Source organism: Aspergillus bombycis (assembly GCF_001792695.1).
Source record: "Aspergillus bombycis strain NRRL26010 chromosome Unknown contig00025, whole genome shotgun sequence".
Classification (NCBI taxonomy): Eukaryota; Fungi; Ascomycota; class Eurotiomycetes; order Eurotiales; family Aspergillaceae; genus Aspergillus; species Aspergillus bombycis.
Window position 1 is genome coordinate 329,296 of NW_019170027.1, and position 19,404 is coordinate 348,699.

At 50.1% G+C, this 19,404-nt stretch overlaps 4 protein-coding genes across 4 annotated transcripts; 3 read left to right on the forward strand and 1 right to left on the reverse strand.

Annotated features, from left to right (window-relative positions):
- Positions 1–4: 4 nt before the first annotated feature.
- Positions 5–1,528, reverse strand: ABOM_004006 (MAK1-like monooxygenase; the record flags this gene model as incomplete). The annotated part of the gene is made up of 3 exons (XM_022531136.1): positions 5–317; positions 370–1,297; positions 1,351–1,528. The coding sequence occupies 3 exons, from the start codon at positions 1,526–1,528 to the stop codon at positions 5–7; spliced, it is 1,419 nt and encodes a 472-aa protein (XP_022390858.1).
- A 657-nt stretch (positions 1,529–2,185) lies between these two features.
- ABOM_004007 (polyketide synthase) lies at positions 2,186–8,932 on the forward strand (the record flags this gene model as incomplete). The annotated part of the gene is made up of 1 exon (XM_022531137.1): positions 2,186–8,932. One exon carries the CDS (start codon positions 2,186–2,188, stop codon positions 8,930–8,932), a length of 6,747 nt encoding a protein of 2,248 aa, XP_022390857.1.
- Positions 8,933–9,251: 319 nt separating this feature from the next.
- ABOM_004008 (citrinin biosynthesis oxidoreductase CtnB) lies at positions 9,252–9,794 on the forward strand (the record flags this gene model as incomplete). Its single annotated transcript, XM_022531138.1, has 1 exon — positions 9,252–9,794. One exon carries the CDS (start codon positions 9,252–9,254, stop codon positions 9,792–9,794), a length of 543 nt encoding a protein of 180 aa, XP_022390964.1.
- A 942-nt stretch (positions 9,795–10,736) lies between these two features.
- ABOM_004009 (type I polyketide synthase) lies at positions 10,737–18,507 on the forward strand (the record flags this gene model as incomplete). Its single annotated transcript, XM_022531139.1, has 9 exons — positions 10,737–10,845; positions 10,905–11,288; positions 11,360–11,399; positions 11,447–11,957; positions 12,019–12,142; positions 12,194–12,306; positions 12,358–12,860; positions 12,944–13,251; positions 13,301–18,507. The coding sequence occupies 9 exons, from the start codon at positions 10,737–10,739 to the stop codon at positions 18,505–18,507; spliced, it is 7,299 nt and encodes a 2,432-aa protein (XP_022390888.1).
- Between the last annotated feature and the right edge of the window lie 897 nt (positions 18,508–19,404).

Below are 19,404 nucleotides of genomic sequence, written 5' to 3' on the forward strand. Positions count from 1 at the left end.
TTATTTACAGCTTGACGCCAATCTCTGAGCTTTCCTTGGGCTCAGTAGCCCATTTCTCGTCCTCAAAGTCCGTTGCACGGTGGTTGGAACCTTCGCACGGTATGTTCCTTGGCGTATACGCGCATCCAGTAAGAACCGAATTGGCTGCGGTTTCAAACTCTTCGTATGCGTAGGTTTGGGGGTCATGGTTGAGCAACCAGTTCGGGCGAGGTTGAGCCAGAAGCTGCGGGTCTTTCCTCACGGCATCCCAATCGGTTTTGACCCACATATCGCGAGTTTCTAGACCCATCAACTGCCCAATCCGGCACCGCTCATATCTACATTCCATCTTTAGCGTTTCCAGTGCGTAGGCGTGCAGATGTGGCTTACCTCATTTTCTCCATAGTATGCAAAGCGAGTGGCACCTGCGACTTACCAGCGAGCTCCAACACAATTGCTATCGTGGCCGCATCTTCCACAGCTTGGGTTGCTCCCTGGGCAGATGTGGGGACATATGAATGCGCGGCATCTCCGATCAGAATTACACGGCCCTTGGAGGAGACCCAGGTGGGAAGAGGATCTCGGTAAATGATTTTGTGGTCGAACAACTGATCGGGGGGCGTGATTTTGTAAACCTCCGCTATTCTTGGATCCCAACCTTCGACCACCTGGAGAGCATCCTCCAGCTTGGCAGGGTGGGTCCATGACTCTTCGATATCGCACTCGTCGGGATGTGTGAGAACCCACGTAATGCCCGTATTGCGCTTGACCGTTGCAATGAGAGTGTGCACGTTGGCACCAATGAAGTTCATGACCGTGTCCTCATCACCGAGAAGTGGGATCCAGGATGTTGCTGGGTTTTCCCGCAGCGACGGCTCTGGAACAAACCAGGCGCGATAGATGGCATACCCACTAGGCCGGGGAAGGTCTTCCTTCCCCAGCACAAAATGACGCCCGGCGGAATGAACCCCATCTGCACAGATCACAGCGTCTGCCTCCCACCGCTGGCCGTTAACGACCACCCCGGCTGAGTCGTCGGTCTCAAAAAAGTCCTTCACATTGGCGTTCAGATGTAACTCAATCCCGAGCTTTTGAAAATATTCAAACATGCAGAGCAGCAGATCGCCCCGTCGCCCAGTGTACCCCGATCCCGCGGAATAGCCCTTCATCGGGTGACTCAAGAGCACTTCTCCCTGGCTGGTATGAATCTTGTGGGTGGTGTAGTTGCAACATATTTCAGCGGCTTTCTGTTGGACCTTTCCATTGTCCCATTTATAGATTGGGAGAGTGCCATTTTGCGAAATTCCTAGAGTATCCCCTGCGACCTATTAGATATACATTGGCAACGTATCATCACTTGTAGTAGCCCACCAAGTCCCCCGATTTCCGGGTTCTTCTCGAATACCACAACTTTATGACCTTTTTGATAGCATTCTATGGCCGCTGCCATCCCGCCAAACCCACAGCCAATGACGAGAACCGTGAGTCCTGAACTTCCGGGAGCTGCGATACCATCGGGACCCGTCCCTGTTGTCACAGCAATTGCCATGATTTATCGATCTTCGTGCGCGAGGCTGCCCAGTTCACTGGATGTGAATGTGCACTGCAGCGGGTAATGTTGTGGATGAATGGACGGTGAGATATACTTGTACCCGGGCACGGCAAACGCCATCAAAGTCATATCATGACCGAATAATCACCGGCTAAAACCTTCGGCCGGTGATTGATTCAATCAGCCGATACCTGCCACTCGTTCGTATTACCTCTTGCGCAGGTAAGGGCTCCTAGTGGCGCCGAGCTGTAGATGGATTGTTGATCCCGCTGACGTTCATCGGCACGACGACGCTTGCCGAAAGGACTGTCGACGCATCTAGTGGCAAGGTGTAACCCTCGAGTCTTACCCCACCGTCTGAGAGCAAAGGTACGTTAAAACCAGAAACACCGGAAGGATTTTAGACGATGGCGCTGGGGGCGATTTCATTTTAGCGGCGGGGCAGATAGTTACATGACGAAGGATTTGTGGCATCGGCTTACGTATGATGGCAGACCCACCTGCTTTTCTAGTCGGCCAGAGATGTATACAAGAGAAGATGACATCTGAGGACGTTAAGGTGCGCTTAACCTTTTCCTTTTATCATGATGCTTTCTGAGTGACACCTTGTATTTGCTATCCAGACTTCCGCTTAACTTTGAACCCACAGCAGCCATGGAGGGCACTTCATTTCTTTTCGGCACACTGACGCCTTTGCATAACTTGACCTCGATTAGGGATCTCAAATGCTATTTCGACCAGAATCCAGGCGCGGAGTGGATGCTTGCTACAGTTGCCGAGCTTCCCGACTACTGGGACCTTTTAGTCAAGAAACTACCATCCGTCAATGGCTCGTTCCAAGGCCGGCAGGTGCTGGACCACTTCCACCGTTGGCTTCGAGAAGGATTCAATGCGGACGAAAGTTCACCTCCACTGGGAAATATCCTTCTGCTACCTATTGTGGTGATGATTGGCTTGATTGAGTATTGGCGTTTTGTTGAAGAGAAGAACCCAGGATGTGATGATCCACTCCAAGAGTTTATTGCTCATCTTCAAGAAAGCGAAATGTGTGATTCCGAGGCCATTGGTCTATGTGCAGGGCAATTGACCGCATATGCAGTTGCCAGCAGTCGCACTCGTTCCGAGTTTGAACGTTATGGCTCCGTTTCAATTCGCTTAGCAATGATGATCGGGGCAGCGACGGACGCGTTGGACGCTCGCCACGGGAAGGCGAAATCTTATGTGGCAGCGTGGCGTAATCCCGAGCAAAGTGAGCAGATGAAACGGGCCATCAGCCTAGTATACCCGCAAGCATACATTTCGGTTTGGCTGGATGAAAGACGAGTGACCGTCACCACAACTGCCCAATGGATTCGGTCCAGTCTTCTCCGTCAATTTCAGGGAGCGGGTCTGACAGTCGCGGAGTCGAACATCCAAGGGCCCATTCACTCTCCGAGTAGTGAGAACAGAGACATCGCCCGGGCAATTTGTGAAATTTGCCAAGTTACGCCTACTTTACACCTAGGGGATATCTCAAACCTCGCTCTTCGTACCTATACTAACGACGGTCATGGGATTCCACTTGACAAGGGTAGTCTGCACGAGCTAGCTGTGCAGAGCACACTGGTTGCAGAGTGTAATTGGTATGGAACCTTTGCATCGCTGCCTCTGTCTCATAAGAACTCGTCTCAAGGGGTCGTCGCCTTCGGCCCTGACCGGTGTGTCCCTCAATCTTTGACAACATCCCTGGGTGGAAGATTCTGCCATGTCTCGCGCTTGGGCCAACACGATGGTCTTCCAAATGGTATCAATACATCAACACCTTCTGATGCCTCTACCCCTGCTGCTGTTACCCCAGTGCCAACTACACCTGCGTCTCCTACCTTTGCTCTACCTGCCTCCCACACCCCAACGCAACAAAGAGAGCATGTCCAAAACACGTCCACGACGCAAGCCCCAGCAGCAAGGTTGCAAAAGGCTGAACACGAGATTGGAGGCAACCAGTACCAACACGTTGAGCCCTCACTCTCGACCAGAAGTACGATTGCTATAGTGGGCATGTCCATCAAAACAGCTGGGGCAGATGATGTAGACGAGTTCTCGCGCATGATCCAAACTGGTGCCTCCCAACACGAGCTTGTTGGATCCGATCGCGTCAAATTCCATACACTTTGGCGTGAGGGTGACTGGGATCCATCCTACAAATGGTATGCTAACTGGATGCGAAATGTCGACCACTTTGACCACCAGTTCTTCAAAAAAAGTCCGCGAGAAGCCGCCAACATGGATCCAGCGCAAAGGCTCTCCTTGCAGGCTGCGTACCAAGCTGTTGAAAGCTCTGGCTACTATTGTCGTGACGAAAACCCCGCTGCAGAAAGGGATCGGGATGAGGTTGATGAGAATCATGTTGGCGTATATTTGGGATTAACATTGGATGACTACCAAAATCACGTTAGATCCCATCGTGCTAATGCCTTTTCTATCACGGGAACTATGCGCAGTCTCATTGCCGGCAAGATAGCCCATCATTTTGGCTGGACAGGCCCAGCAATGACACTCGATACCGCGTGCTCCTCCTCTGCTGTTGCCATTCATACAGCCTGCCGGGCCATTTTGGCTGGTGACTGCAACGCTGCCCTCGCCGGCGGGGTCAACGTCATTACTGATCCCCTTGCCTTCCAAGATTTAGCTGCTGCCGGCTTTCTCAGTCCCTCAGGGCAATGCAAACCATTTGACGACCGTGCCGATGGGTACTGCCGAGGAGAGGCGGTGGGCTTTGTCTTTTTGAAACGACTATCTGATGCCTTGGCAGATGGCAATCAGATACTTGGATGCATTGCTAACTCAGCTGTTTATCAGAATGAGAACCACACCCCCATTTTCGTTCCCAATTCACCTTCTTTATATAACCTGTTTAATTCTGTTATGAAGAAATCCCAGGTGGATCCAGCAGATATATCAGTCGTGGAATGCCACGGGACAGGTACGCCAGTGGGAGATCCTGCTGAATGGGAAAGCGTTCGCCAAGCCCTGGAAGGGCCTCAAAGGCCTGAGCCAGTGTATGTCGGGTCTGCAAAAGGCCATATAGGCCACACAGAGGGCGCCTCTGGTTTAGTGGCGCTTATAAAAGTGTTGACGACGATGCAAAGCGGATATATCCCACCTCAGGCAAGTCATTCGAGGCTGAATCATCTTATACCACCGACCACCACGATGCAGATTGCGACGACTCAACAGCCCTGGCGAGCTACACGCAAGGCAGCTTTGATCAATAACTACGGCGCCAGTGGATGCAATGTGGCAATGGTTGTCGCCGAGTCCCCACTGTCCCAGCCCGAACGTGGCCAGAGTATTTCAGGAGAGTTATTGAATGTTCCCTTCTGCATTTCCGGGCGCACGATAAACACAGTCAAGGCCAATTGCGCACGGCTTCTCAATTACCTTGCCATTCACACTGGTGTTAGCCTGGTTGACCTTTCATTCAACATCAACCGGCAATCCAGTCGTCTACTGCCTTACAGATTCTCATTCAAATGCGGTTCTCCTGATGACTTGAAGATGTCTCTATCGCAAATCTTGGCGCTGTCTCCTGGGCCAGAGGCGGATACGATGATTACTGCCTGCCACCCCGAGCGGCAGGTTATTCTGTGTTTTGGTGGCCAGGTATCAAGAGCCATTGGACTAGATCGTAACCTATACGATCGTACAAAGATCCTACGATATCATCTGGACGAATGCGACCGCGCAGTTCAGTCACTAGGGGCACAAAGTATCTTCCCTGATATTTTCTCCCATGACGCAGTGAAAGATCAGCAACACTTGCAAACAATGCTTTTTGCAATGCAATATTCCTGCGCAATGTCATGGTTGCAATCTGGGCTGTCGAAGCGAGTCGCTGCTATTGTTGGCCACAGCTTCGGGGAAATTACTGCCATGTGTATATCAGGCGTCCTTTCTCTGCAAGATACTGTGAGGCTGGTGGTTGGAAGAGCACAGTTGGTCCGGGACTCGTGGGGATCTGACCCTGGTGCTATGATTGCGGTTGAAGCGGAAGAAACTGCTGTGCAGGCACTGTTGTCTGAGGCCAACCAGGTGTACGCTGGCTCCCATCCGGCAAGCATTGCTTGCTACAACGGTCCTCGAAGTTTCACATTGGCAGGTTCTCAAGAGGTCATTAGTATAGTGACTGATATTCTGTCCCGAACATCTCCTACTATTCGAAGTAAGACATTGCGAGTGACCAACGCATTTCACTCAAGTCTTGTCGACTCAATTGCCTCGGGCCTGAAAGTGGTGGGAGAAAGTCTTGCTTTCCAGAAGCCAAAGATTCCTCTTGAGCGAACGACGGAGACAAGATCATCCGCCGAGCTTCTAGGGCCCGAGTATGTGGCTGACCAGATGAGACAACCAGTCTTCTTTCACCATGCTGTGCAACGCATTGCGCAGGGCCACCCCGGCTGTGTTTGGTTAGAAGCAGGCTCTAGCTCTACAATCACTGTCATGGCTCAGCGAGCGTTGGACGCCTCTCAACGAACGTCTTGCCATTTCCAAGCTTTAAATATCGATGATCCTGATGCTTTCAACAATCTCGCCGACGCAACAGTATCTCTATGGAAAGAGGGGCTGTCCTTATCGTTCTGGCCACACAACGCCATTCAAACAGCTGGATACGCTACCATCGTTTTGCCTCCATACCAGTTTGAAAGAGAAAAGCATTGGGTGGAACTCAGATCTCCAGTTGAACTTATTGAAAAAATTAAGGAATCTGTCCGGGCAGAGAGGGCTACACCAGCTTTGGATCCTACATTTGTTCCGAACAGCAAGTGGCTGTTTACCGGATATAAGGACCCGCACGTCCATGGCAAGAGGCAGCCTTGTTTCAATATCATCACGACATCCAAAGAATACCAATCATTAATATCCAGTCATATTGTGGCGCAAACTGCTGGAATCTGTTCAGGCATGTTGCAGGCTGATTTGGCTATCGGTGCGCTATTCAGTCTGCACCCGGACTGGGCTACCAAAGGAATTGCCGCCACGCTACATGACGCGACCAACCACGCGCCAATCTGTCTGGATTCTTCACGTATCCTGACTATCGAATTCGAAGATCGAGAGAATGGATTTTGGGACTGGAAAATTGTTGGTTCATCGCAGGGTGCGCCTCGCGTTGTCCACACTACCGGCCGCCTGCAAATGCGAGACCCCAAGGACGTTGCATACCAGGCGGAATTCCGACGGCTCAGTCGGATGGTGGATCATGAAAGGTGCTTGGCTGTTCTGAACGCTCGACCAAGTGACGATGACGTGGAAATATTACAAGGACGTAGTATCTACCGGGCGTTTAACGACATCGTTGACTTTGGAGAGCAGTACCACAGTCTGCGCTGGCTGGTCGGTCGGGGTAACGAAAGTGCAGGTCGCTTTTCTAAGACGCCGAAAAATGGTGCCTGGTTTGACCAACTTCGAGGCGAGCATATCAGCCAGGTTGGCGGGATTTGGGTCAATTGCATGAGTGATCACAGCCGAGATGACATTTTCTTAGGAGCAGAGATCGAGACCTATATGGTTTCTCCCAGCTGGGCAAACCGGCCACTACCTGACCAATGTGATGTTCTGGCGCGCCATCTCAAGGAGAAAAATACAGGTGATTATACAACTGATAGCTTTGTGTTTGACCCTGTCAGTGGAGACTTGGTTCAGGTCTTGCTGGGAGTGAGATTCACCCGAACACCCAGGGCCTCTTTCGTCCGGGCCTTGCAACGCATGACACCAAATCTGCTAACTGGGAATATCAACTTGGTTTCACCCACAATTCTGCAACCCATTTCTATGCCCGCCCCGAGTGTTGTGGCCGTGAATGAAGCTCCAAAGACAGCATCCCCAAAGACAAAGAGTCAGGAGACACCGGCGCGGGATCTACTCGCCGAGATGACCGAGCTCGTCGCCAACATAGTCGGCGTGGAGGTGGCCGAAATTGGCCTAGATGCAAACCTCGTTGACTTTGGTGTCGACTCCCTGCTTGGACTCGAACTACAAAGTGAAATTAAGACCGTCTTTTCCTGCGCGCCAGACGTAGCCGCAATACTTGAAGCCACTACAATACGTGACCTGGTAGGATGCCTTCCCATCTGTGGGGATATACCGCAGCAGGAGACTGTTAACAATGATGAATCAACGGAACACTTCCCTGTCGACCTCTCTTCCTTTTCACAGGCTTCAGACCCGTATCTGAGTACCCCATCTGAGTCCAGTGCCTCAAGTTCATTCATCCCCGTGGACTTGTTGTGGAGGGCGTCGGACATCTTGGAGTCTTTCTCTGCCGTAAAGGCTCGTGGCGACCAGATGATCCTTGAACACAGCCTAGGTAATTTCGAAAGCGATGTCGTTCCAGATACTAATCAGATGTGCACCGCACTTGTCGTGGAATGTTTTGAGGAGCTCGGGTGTCCACTACGGAGCGCAAAGCCTGGTGCTGTCTTGGGCCGCATACCTTTCAAGCCCCAACACACGATCTTCGTGAACTACATTTACCAGTTCCTTGAGAAAACTGCGCAACTTGTCAGAGTCGATGAAACCGGGCGGCTCACACGTACGGAAACACCCACTCCCACCGTAAGCAGTAAAGACCTGCTGCCTAAGTTGCTTGAGAAATACCCCGATCATGCCGACTTTACACAATTGACATATCACGCTGGAATTCAGCTAGCCAGCGCATTATCGGGGCTCACAGATGGCAATCGGGTGCTGATGAGCAATCCCGAGGGCCGTAAACTCTGTGAATCTGTATATCACAACTACCCGCTTAACCGAATTGGATTCGAAACAATTCGCGATGTCATCACCCAAGCGATTAAACACATTCACAGTGAGAAGACTCCTTTGAAGGTTCTTGAATTGGGAGCGGGAACTGGAAGCCTAACTAGCGTATTGTTACCACTTCTTGCCTCGTTAAACATTCCCGTTGAATACACTTTCACGGATCTATCCTCCTCGCTCGTGGCACAGGCGCGTCGCACACTTGGAAAGAAATACCCATTCATGAGATTTGCCATCCAAGACATCGAAAAGCCACCAAGCAAGGAGATAGCAGGGCAACAGCACATTATCGTCGCCAGCAATGCCGTCCACGCCACGCGAAGCTTGGAGGACTCGACAAGAAACATTCGACAGGCACTGCGACCAGATGGCTTCCTTATGGTGCTTGAGATGCGAGAAGCATGGCCTGCACTTGATCTTACTTTTGGTCTGTATGAGGGCTGGTGGCTTTTCGAAGATGGACGTACCCACGTCTATACCTCACCCGAGGCCTGGAAGCGCAGCTTGACAGCTGCTGGATATGAAGCTATTGACTGGACCGAAGGGAATCTCCCGGAGCACAAATATTACATGGTCGTTATAGCTCTGGCATCTGGATTGTAGGAGAAATCGATATCATGGAAATGAGAATTCAGGTTGTATCTCTTTACTTTCATTAAATAGCCTTCAGATATATCAATCTGAATGTTGCATGAACGCCATTTCTACATTTCGGGCCCATAACTACATGATCTCTACCAATTTCCACCAGGGATAAATATTCGTAATGGGCCTTGAAATTAGATACGTATGTATGCTTATGAATAAGTGGGGCGAGGGGGAGAGGCTTGCCAATTCCATATAAACCTCATGGCGCCCATCTCGCCTGAGGATGGTCCACTGATCCTTACTATGCCGAACGGAAACTTCAATGTCCCCCAAGATGCCAGACCTGCCATTGACAACACACTGCAACACACTTGATCTGACATCCCAGTCTCGCCCCAGAATTCTCTGCCTCCATGGTGGGGGCTCGAATTCTCGGATTTTCCGAATTGGGTGCCGCGTGCTCGAAACTCAGTTGTCAAACCATGCCAGACTAGTATATGCAGACGGTCCTTTCTTTGCACCACCGGGTCCGCTCATAACTGGTTTCTTCACTGAATGGGGTCCCTTCCGATCCTGGCTTCCACCTGACCTCGGAGTCGGACCAGGTAAAGGCCAAGGTGTGAGGCGTATCTACGAAGATCCTACGGATGCCGACATGGTCATTGGAAGGATTCACCAAAGCTTGCAGAAAGCAGTGGATGATGATGATCGCGCTGGAGGAATGGGCCCTTGGGTTGGACTGCTAGGTTTCAGTCAAGGTGCCAAGATCGCAGCGAGTTTACTTTGGAGACAGCAGGTTTATCCCGAGGGTCTACATCTCTTCCTTTCTTTCATTTTGGAACACTTGTTGCAGGGCCAGCACCCCTTGTCTGGCTAGGCTCAGCAGAGTCCCCTCAAATGGAAGGGGAATTGCCCCTTGAATCCCTTCTTCGAACTCCTACCGTTCACGTCTATGGCACGCACGATTGCCTCATTCAGTCATCAGCTGAATGGCTCTATCAATGTTGCTCGTCTGACTCTGGAAATTTACTTGTTTGGGAGGGTGATCACATTATGCCTACTAGAACCAGAGATGTTTCGGCAATGGTTGAAATGATGGTGGAGGTTCTACGGGGACTAGCAAACTGACTCCGCCAATTGCCCCCTTCCCCTATCGCAAATCTTTAGACATATATAGCTCCATTTGTTTCATACGTATGCTATATATCTTCGTCTCAATTACTTTGCTCTCAAGCTCTATATGTAACAGTCCGGTAACACATATCTGGACCTCAAGCTAATCCATGAGTACTGGGAACTGCAGAGAGGGTTTAAGCAAATACGCTGAGGGAATTATCCAAGGGCCGCGCACTCAGCCACTCGCCACTGATTTTACTAAGGGCACAGTATCGCGGGGCAATACACTTCGTCACTTACATAGGTGTGTATGTATTGCTTGTGAGAAGGAGGGTTACATGGCTCGCTTTCACTGGCCACTCTTCCTGGGCAAAGATAGGGGATGTTAGATAGCCACGGAGTATAACATGTAGCGCGGTATTGGTCGTCTCCAACCCCCACTCCCCCCTTCCTCTTCGTGTATCAAATCCTTCCGTTACATCACTGGAACAAGTATGCTTCTCGCTTAGATAGGTAGTTGTCGTATGACGAAGCACTATCGGCGGGGTGCATTAGTGCGATTCTATCGGAGCCTCGTCCTTTTGTTCCGTACATTGGAAAGGGCGCACTTACTTGCTGTCACTGATCCTGCAGGATCCGATACAGTGGGCCTGGTTTTGGCCCCAGACTCGAGGGTTCGCATCCCTGTCTATTACTGAACACAATGAATATCGCTTTGCGTATCGCCGGCAGCATTCAAAAACATGACCATAGGTCTTCTTGGAACGATGTCGTGCCTTTGTCTCAACAGGCTCAATACACTTACGTCCTCAGTAATTGAATACAATGCCTTCTATTTTGACAGATTGTGATCGTCTCACCGAACGGCTAGGCGCAACGCCCATTGCAATTTGCGGAATGGGCATGCGACTACCCGGTGGCATTAGAGACTCTGACGCTTTGTATGAATTTTTGTTAAACAAGCGGGATGCTCGAGGAACCGTTCCATCAAATCGATTCAATGTTGATGGATTCTACGACGCCGATGGAAAGCCAGGCACTCTTTCCTCGACACAGGGGTATTGGCTCGACGATGTTGACCTGTCTAACTTTGACTCGTCCTTATTCTCCATGGGTCGAAAAGAGATTGAAACCCTAGACCCACATCAAAGGCTGTTACTGGAAGTTGTCCGCGAAGCGTTCGAGAGTGCTGCTGAAACCGGCTGGCGAGGCAAAAATATCGGATGTTACGCCGCGAGTTTTGCTGAGGAATGGAGTAGCTCCATGCTAAGGATCCCCAGAATAGAGGATTTAATGTGATTACTGGCTATATGGATCTTATGCAAGCGAACCGCATCTCATACGAGTTCGACCTAAGAGGGCCCAGGTGCGTGTCTCCGACTGGTGCATGAGACAGTTGCTGACTCGCAACAGTATGACGCTTCGCGTTGGGTGCTCGGGAAGTGGTTTGGGCATTCACCTTGCATGTCAGTCGATTCAGCTTGGCGAGTGCACCTCTGCTATCGTGGCTGGTGCCAACATTATTCTCTCCCCCGAGACTACCATGTTGATGGCAGATGGCGGTGCAATCTCCCCCGACGCTTCATCCAAAACCTTTGATGCCAGCGCAAATGGTTATGTCCGCGCTGACGGTGTAAACTGCCTTTATATCAAGCGTCTCGATGAAGCCATTCGCGACGGTAACCCGATCCGAGCTGTGATTCGAGGAACTAGTACCAACGCAGGTGGCAAGTCTACTGCCCTCACGGCGCCAAACATCGAGGCAGAGGAAGCCCTTATCAATGCAGCCTATCGCAATGCAGGCGTCGATCCCGCGCGTACAGCCATGGTGGAGTGCCATGGAACAGGCACAGCGATGGGCGATGCCATTGAGGCAGATGCAGTAGCCCGTGTCTTTGGCGACAGAGGAATATACATTGGAGCTGTATGTAGCGATAAAGCACTCATGGTTCTTACACTCATATGCTTATTCGCACACACCGAAGGTCAAACCAAATTTAGGACACTCGGAAGGGGCGTCAGCCATCAGCAGCATTCTAAAAGCAATCGTGGAGTTGGAACATCGGACTATTTTACCAAATATCAAGTTCAATACCCCAAGCCCTCGGAGTAGGTACAGAATGTACCAGTATATGAGATAATGGTAGCTAAGATAGGCAGTTCGCTGGGACGAAGCCCGGCTAACGGTTCCAACCGAGCCGATTCTTTGGCCAGAGGATCGAGAGGAGCGCATCAGCATCAATAGTTATGGAATCGGCGGAACCAATGTCCACGTAAGTCACACAGCCTTCGTTTCCCTGTCGCAGATCGAGTTGACAGCTTAGATTATCCTGGACTCTGCTGCCTCATTTGGTCTATCCGAACCCGATACCCAATCACCCTGCGAACGCGAACCAGATTTCAAACTTCTTTTGTTATCAGCAGGGCATTCGGATTCATTGAAGGAAATGCAAAAGAACTATCATGAGTACTCTACCAAGCATCCAAATCGGTTGACTGATCTGGGATATACACTGGCAGAACGGCGGGAGCAGCTTCCTCTCCGTGGCTTTTGCATTAGCAAGGGGACTCACGATGAAGCTGTCACCTCACCTCCTTTTACGAGTCAACCTCAAAGGAAGATTGCATTTGTTTTCACTGGCCAGGGTGCGCAGTGGGCTGGGATGGGCAAGGAACTGCTTGAAACATATCCTGAACTACTTCACGATGTCAGGCAGATGGACAAGCTTTTGCAAAAGCAAAATAACCCCCCCTTATGGAGCATAGAGGAGCAACTATTGATGTCATCAGAAGGGAGTCTCCTATCCGAGGCAGAGGTGGCGCAGCCGTTTGTACTGCCCTTCAAATTGCACTCTGCAATCATCTAGCCCGGTGGGGGATCTTTCCGTCTGCTGTGGTCGGCCATTCCAGTGGAGAAATTGCGGCCGCGTATGCCGCAGGGTCTCTCAGCATGCACGATGCAGTACTTCTGGCATATTATCGAGGAGCCGCGTCTAAGGAACAGACACGTGAAGGAGCCATGGCAGCTGTGGGGCTCGGATATGATGAGGTTGTTCAGTGGCTTCGGCCAGGTGTTGTCATTGCCTGCGAAAATAGCCCCTGGAGCGTCACCTTGTCGGGAGATGCGGATGCCATCGAATCAGTCCTTTCAGGTATTAAAAATGACCGTCCGGACGTCTTTCAACGGCTCTTGAAAGTAAACAAAGCGTATCATTCACGTTAGTATGCCGCTTCGTCTACCTTAAGGGCATGGCTAAACCCTTATAGATCATATGCAGGACGTAGGGCACCTGTACGACAGTCTCATCGCCAATCAACCAGCGATCAAGCAGCCAAACGTTCCATTTCACTCTACCGTCTTCTCTCGACAATTGCATGAACCAGAGGAATTTGGATCCGGCTATTGGCGTTTGAACATGGAAAGCCCTGTGTGGTTTTATCAAGGGTTCAACTCTCTTCTTCAGTCACAAATCGGGAAGGATGCCCTATATGTAGAGATTGGACCACATTCAGCACTGGCTGGCCCGATTAAACAGATCTACCGAGCACATAATGCGTCTAATCCATATCTTTCCGTACTCTCACGTGGCGCAGACGCAGTTATCACATTTTTGTCCTGCGTTGGAGAGCTCTGGTCTCGAGGGGTGACTATAAAATATCCTCTCCCAGCCACCATGCCCAAAGCCTTGCATGACCTGCCGTTATATCCATGGCACTACGGAGAGTCTTGGTGGTCAGAGTCGCGACCTATGAAGTCCTCACGGTTCCAAAAGTTCCCGCGCCATGAGTTACTCGGCGTGCGGACAATTGAAAGCAGCGATTTAGAACCCGTGTGGCGAAATGTCCTCCGTCTTGGAGATGTATCCTGGCTACGTGATCACTGCGTGGGCCCAGATATCGTTTTTCCAGCTGCGGCATACATTGCGATGGTTGGCCATGCCATTTGGCAAATCACGGATCTGAAGGACTTTACGCTGCGAGATGTTTCCTTGAAGACCGCGATGGTGCTTGATGACAGTGTACCGACCGAAATCATTACTAGACTTCAACCCCATCGGCTTACTGATTCTCTGAACTCTCCATTCTTTGAATTTTCCGTTATGTCATATACTGGTTCGGTGTGGACACAGCATTGCGTGGGACTGGTCGCAGGCGGCCAGAGCTCACCTGGACCAACACCCAAAGTGACCTCTTTTTCGAGAATAGTAGAGTCGAAGCGGTTCTATCGAGCGACTACCAGGGTTGGCCTGCGGTATGGCCCTCATTTCACTGGTTTGAGGCAAATAACGGCAAGCGTCAGTGAAAGTACTGCATCTGCCATCATCCACGATAACAGACATCCCGGATCGTCATATATATTGCACCCAACAACGACAGACTTGATTCTACAGTCCGCCTTCGTAGCCATGCACCAAGGTCAGCCACGCTTCTTCGAAAAGTGCCGCTTACCTACATTTATCGAGGAGATGTACATAGGAGGGAATGCGGGTGAGCACGATATCCACCTGAATACTACTGTCCAGAAGCAAAAAGTCGAATCTCATGGTGTCGTCAAGGATACTCTTGTGTTCTTCATGAAAGGCCTTGAGCTTTCAACGCCAGAAAAGGAGGAAGACGAGCAGGAGGAGAAATCCGAAACGGCCGAGCTCGTGTGGAAGCCGGATATCCACTTTGTGGATCCTACAACCCTTGTCAAACCTGCCCAGCAGGCTGAGTTGCTTTTGGCAAATCCTCTAATTGAGCGAATATTTCTGCTTTGCATCATAGACCTGATGCACGATATCAAGGACATTCCAACAGCTCAACCACATCTCGAGTTATATCGGATTTGGATGTCTGAACAACTTTCTCAAGCGCAAAAGGAAGGCTCTCCTCTGGTACCCGATGCAAAAGATCTGTTCAACCTCGGTGCCAGCGACAGAAAAGAACTGATTCACAGTCTAGTCGCGAGTCACACTGAAGGAACAATGGTGCCAGGATCTCGCATCTTGTTCCTTTGCTATAGACACATGTTCGATATTTTCAAGGGGAGGACTAACCCGCTGGAATTAATGCGGCGAGATGGCCTGTTAGGCCGTTACTACGACTGCCTACAAGACAAGCATGATTACAAAGACTTTTTGAAGCTCTTGAGTCATCTACGGCCTCGAATGAACATACTGGAAATTGGCGCTGGTACCGGAGGACTGACTGCAAAAGTACTCGACTTCTTGCGATCCGAGTCTGGCGAGGATACCTATCACGAATATATGTATACCGATATATCGTCAGGATTTTTTGTCGATGCGCAAGAGAGATTCCACAACCGACCTCGAATTTGCTACGATGTGTTGGATATTTCCAAAGATCCTATCGAGCAGGGCTTCCCCGAGGCGCATTATGACTTGGTTATTGCCTCTAATATTCTACACGCAACGCCCAAGCTGACCGAGACCCTAAAGCATACTAAGAGGTTGCTCAAGCCAGATGGTCGTCTCTTGTTACAAGAATTGTGTCCTGCTTCGAAATGGACAAACTTCATCTTCGGGTTGTTCCCTGGCTGGTGGCTTGGCAAAGATGATGGACGTCCCAGCGAGCCCTACATCAGCCCAGCGGAATGGAATTGCAGACTACGTGCCGCCGGATTCACCGGCGTGGATGCCTCAGCTCTTGATGCGGAACACCCATACCAGCTGAACACTATGTTGGTTGCAACACCTGCTCCGCCGCCCTGTCAAAAGACGGTCACTTTGCTTCACATTGGAACTTCTTCCCATCCAGTAGTTCAAGATTTACACCAACGACTTAGCTTGGACGGATACAAAGTTGATTTGCTGAGTTGGGGAGACAATATACCATCGGATCAGGATATTGTCTTTTTGCTCGACGTCGAATCCCCATTTTTTGACAATATCACAGAGGAGAATCTCAACGGCTTTCTGCAAGTCTCTAAGCATCATTCCTCATCTCAACTCTTGTGGATAACCCATGCAGCACAAATTCTTCCACAGGATCCACGGTTTTCCCAAGTTCTGGGTATGGCACGAACTCTGAGGTCAGAACTTGGTATTTCCTTTTATACTCTGGAAATGGAGAATTTTGGTCCAGGGTCCACGGAGGCAATCTGCCTTCTGTTAGAACGCATACAGCAAAGGGCAGTTGAGAATACCGGGGAATCTGAATTTGACCCAGACCGAGAATATGCTTGGGTCAATGGTGCCATTCATGTCAGCCGCATGCATTGGCTCTCAGTTCCTGCGGCTCTGGCTCAGAGTAGCAGACGGAGCCAGAAGGCTACTTTGGAGATAGGTCGACCAGGATTACTCAATACGCTGCGTTGGGTATCTCAGCCAATGGAACCGTTACGGGCCAATGAAGTGAGAATCAAGACCATGTCAATCAGCATGAACTTCAAAGAATTGCTTCTTGCCATGGGGGTTGTTCCCATTGATGAGGGCCAGGAGTTGGCAGGCACAGACAGTGCAGGTATTGTCACAGCGGTTGGCTCTAATGTTACGAACGTAGCTGTTGGGGATCGAGTAATGGCCCTCACTGTTGAGAGTACCAGTTATACAACGGTACTACAGCTGTCTAGTCATCTCTGTATTCAGATCCCAGATGACTGCAGCTTTGAGGAGGCGAGTACACTGCCAACCGTTTACCTGACAGTGCTCAGGACCTTGCGAGAAAAGGCGAACCTTCGACAAGGCCAAACCACTCTCATTCATAGTGCTGCAGGAGGAGTTGGTATCGCAGCTATCCACTATGCAAAGTCGGTTGGCGCCAGGATCTACGCGACAGTAGGCTCACCGAAAAAGATTAGTTTCTTGGTGGACAAAATGGGTGTGGAGAGAGGAAATATATTCTATTCACGGGATAACAGCTTCCTCGATGGAGTCATGAAAGCGACCTGTGGTCGCGGAGTCGATGTGGTACTTAACTCACTGTCCGGCGAGCAGTTACATGCGTCCTGGCAATGTGTTGCAGAGGGAGGAACCATGGTTGAAATCGGTAAACGAGATCTTCTCGGTCGTGGAAAATTGTCGATGAGCCCGTTTTTGGCCAACCGATCATATATCGGAGCTGACATTGCAACGCTTGCTGTGCTTGAACCCGCATGGGTTCAAGAACAACTAGCCACCATAGTCGATCTTTACAAACAGGGAACTATACACCCTATCCGCCCGGTCAAGACATTTCCCCTCAATGAGCTTCAAGATGCCTTCCGATATCTGCAAACGGGGCAACATATCGGCAAACTTGTCTTGCAGTTTTCCGCCTCTACCGACCTCCCCGTGGCCACTAGGGTTCCGGTCTTAGAACTTCGAGGAGACAGAGCCTACCTGTTGGTAGGTGGAATGCGTGGCATCGGTGCATCCATCGCAAGATGGATGGTCTATCAAGGCGCCAAACGTCTTGTTTTCCTCTCTCGCTCAGCAGGGAAACGGGATGAGGATAAAGCACTCGTACGCGAATTGTCCGATATGGGATGCAAAGTCCTGACATTTGCAGGCGACGTCGCTCATATGGCAACTGTTCAACGGGTCATTTCAAGCGTCACAACTCCAATTGCCGGGGTCATTCAGTTGGCCATGGTGCTTGCGGACACTGGAGTCTTGGACATGGATTTGGAGACATGGAATACAGCTCTGAGGCCCAAAGTTGATGGAACCTGGAATCTGCACGAGGCCCTACCAATGGACATGGATTTCTTCGTCATGGCGTCTTCTCTATCCGGAACATTCGGAAACTATGGCCAGGCCAACTACGCGGCTGCCAATACCTTCCTTGATGCCTTTGCCCAGTTTCGCCAGGGTCAAGGACTCGCCGCCTCGGTGGTGGACTTGGGTGTAGTGGACGAGGTTGGCTTCGTCAGTCGAAATGAATCTATCCATCGATCGATGGTGCAACAGATGAGTGCCCCCATTTCAGAATGCAGTCTCTTGAGCAGCTTCCATTTGGCCATTGTCCGCAGTCATCCACCGAGTGACCCTTCGTCAGTCTTCAATCCACTAGAGGGATTCCGATCCCCCCACCAACTGCTCCACGGTCTACTGTCCGAAATTGGTATTGCAAAGAGTCAATTCATGTGGCAACGAGATCCGCGTACTGCTTTGAATCGCGTTCATACCCAGAAAGATGCATCCACTCCTGATGGTGACCAACGTGAAGACGGTGGTCTTAAATCGTTTCTTGCCGCTATCCATGACAACCCGGGAATTTTGCAAGACCAGTCTAGTACTGAAAGAGCAGCTACAGAAATTGCTCGCCAAGTTTCCATATATACAACGCGACATGCCGACGAGGCCACGAATTTGGGGTTGTCGCTGCACGACTTTGGTGTCGACTCTCTTGTGGCAATCGAACTACGTAATTGGTGGAAACAGTCATTTGGCGTCGATGTGACGGTGTTGCAGCTCATGAATGGTGGGAGCTTTCGGGATCTTGGCCAGAAGGCTGTGGATCAGCTCAAGCAACGGCATTTGAAAGGATAATAGGAGCTGTGGGTTTTCGATGGGTAGAATACACCGACTGATCGTGTTAGAGCCAAGATCTTGCTACACAAATACTAATCTAGGTATCCTCAGTACGTAGTGCTGGTTGTAAGTCTAGAAATGCAATCTTCGTAGTCTCCCATTGGCTTCTTTCGAACATCTTGTTCGAAAGTCCAGGGACAAAATACGTATTCAAAACCACGTGAATATATATATCATATGATGTATCTAGTAACTTGTTCCCCTATACAGTAGGATCTTGAACCGAAAGTGGCAAAGGTATAATAACACCAGCAAATAACAGGCCAGGTCCATTCAGCATCGCACCTCTAAAGTCCTTCCCTTGCATTATTTTGTACCACTATACCCTAATACTTGGTGTGCTTGGCTATATTCCTACTAAGGGCCACTTCTAGTGTTTAAATCCGGTCAGTTCGTCGGAGTTAAATGGTTTTCCATGGAGCTAGATGTCTACTAGTCCTTGCAGTAAAGTTTATCGGACGTGTTGAATAGAGAGTATTTCCAAATCTCGGTGAAAGGGGTAGCAAAATGTCTAAACCCTATTATTAATATGTTAAAATCTCAAAGAGGGAAAGACGCTATGCCATCTTTGGAAGGAAACCATCGATTCGTCGAGTTGAATACGAAAGCCTGAACAGTTTCCTCGATCCAACTACCAATAAGGCATCTGTATCACATTCCTGATGCTGGTTTCCAGAGCCCCTATGTGGAGAAATCCGTAATGTTTTGGTCATCACCTCTCTACCAGATGAACTACAGATACATCGCAAATTTGATATACCAGTAGTCCTATTTGCTAGGAGGTTCAATTCAAAGGCTTTGAGTGATTCAGGAAATGCGATCGGGAATCATATTCCTACTAAGATACAGCGAATC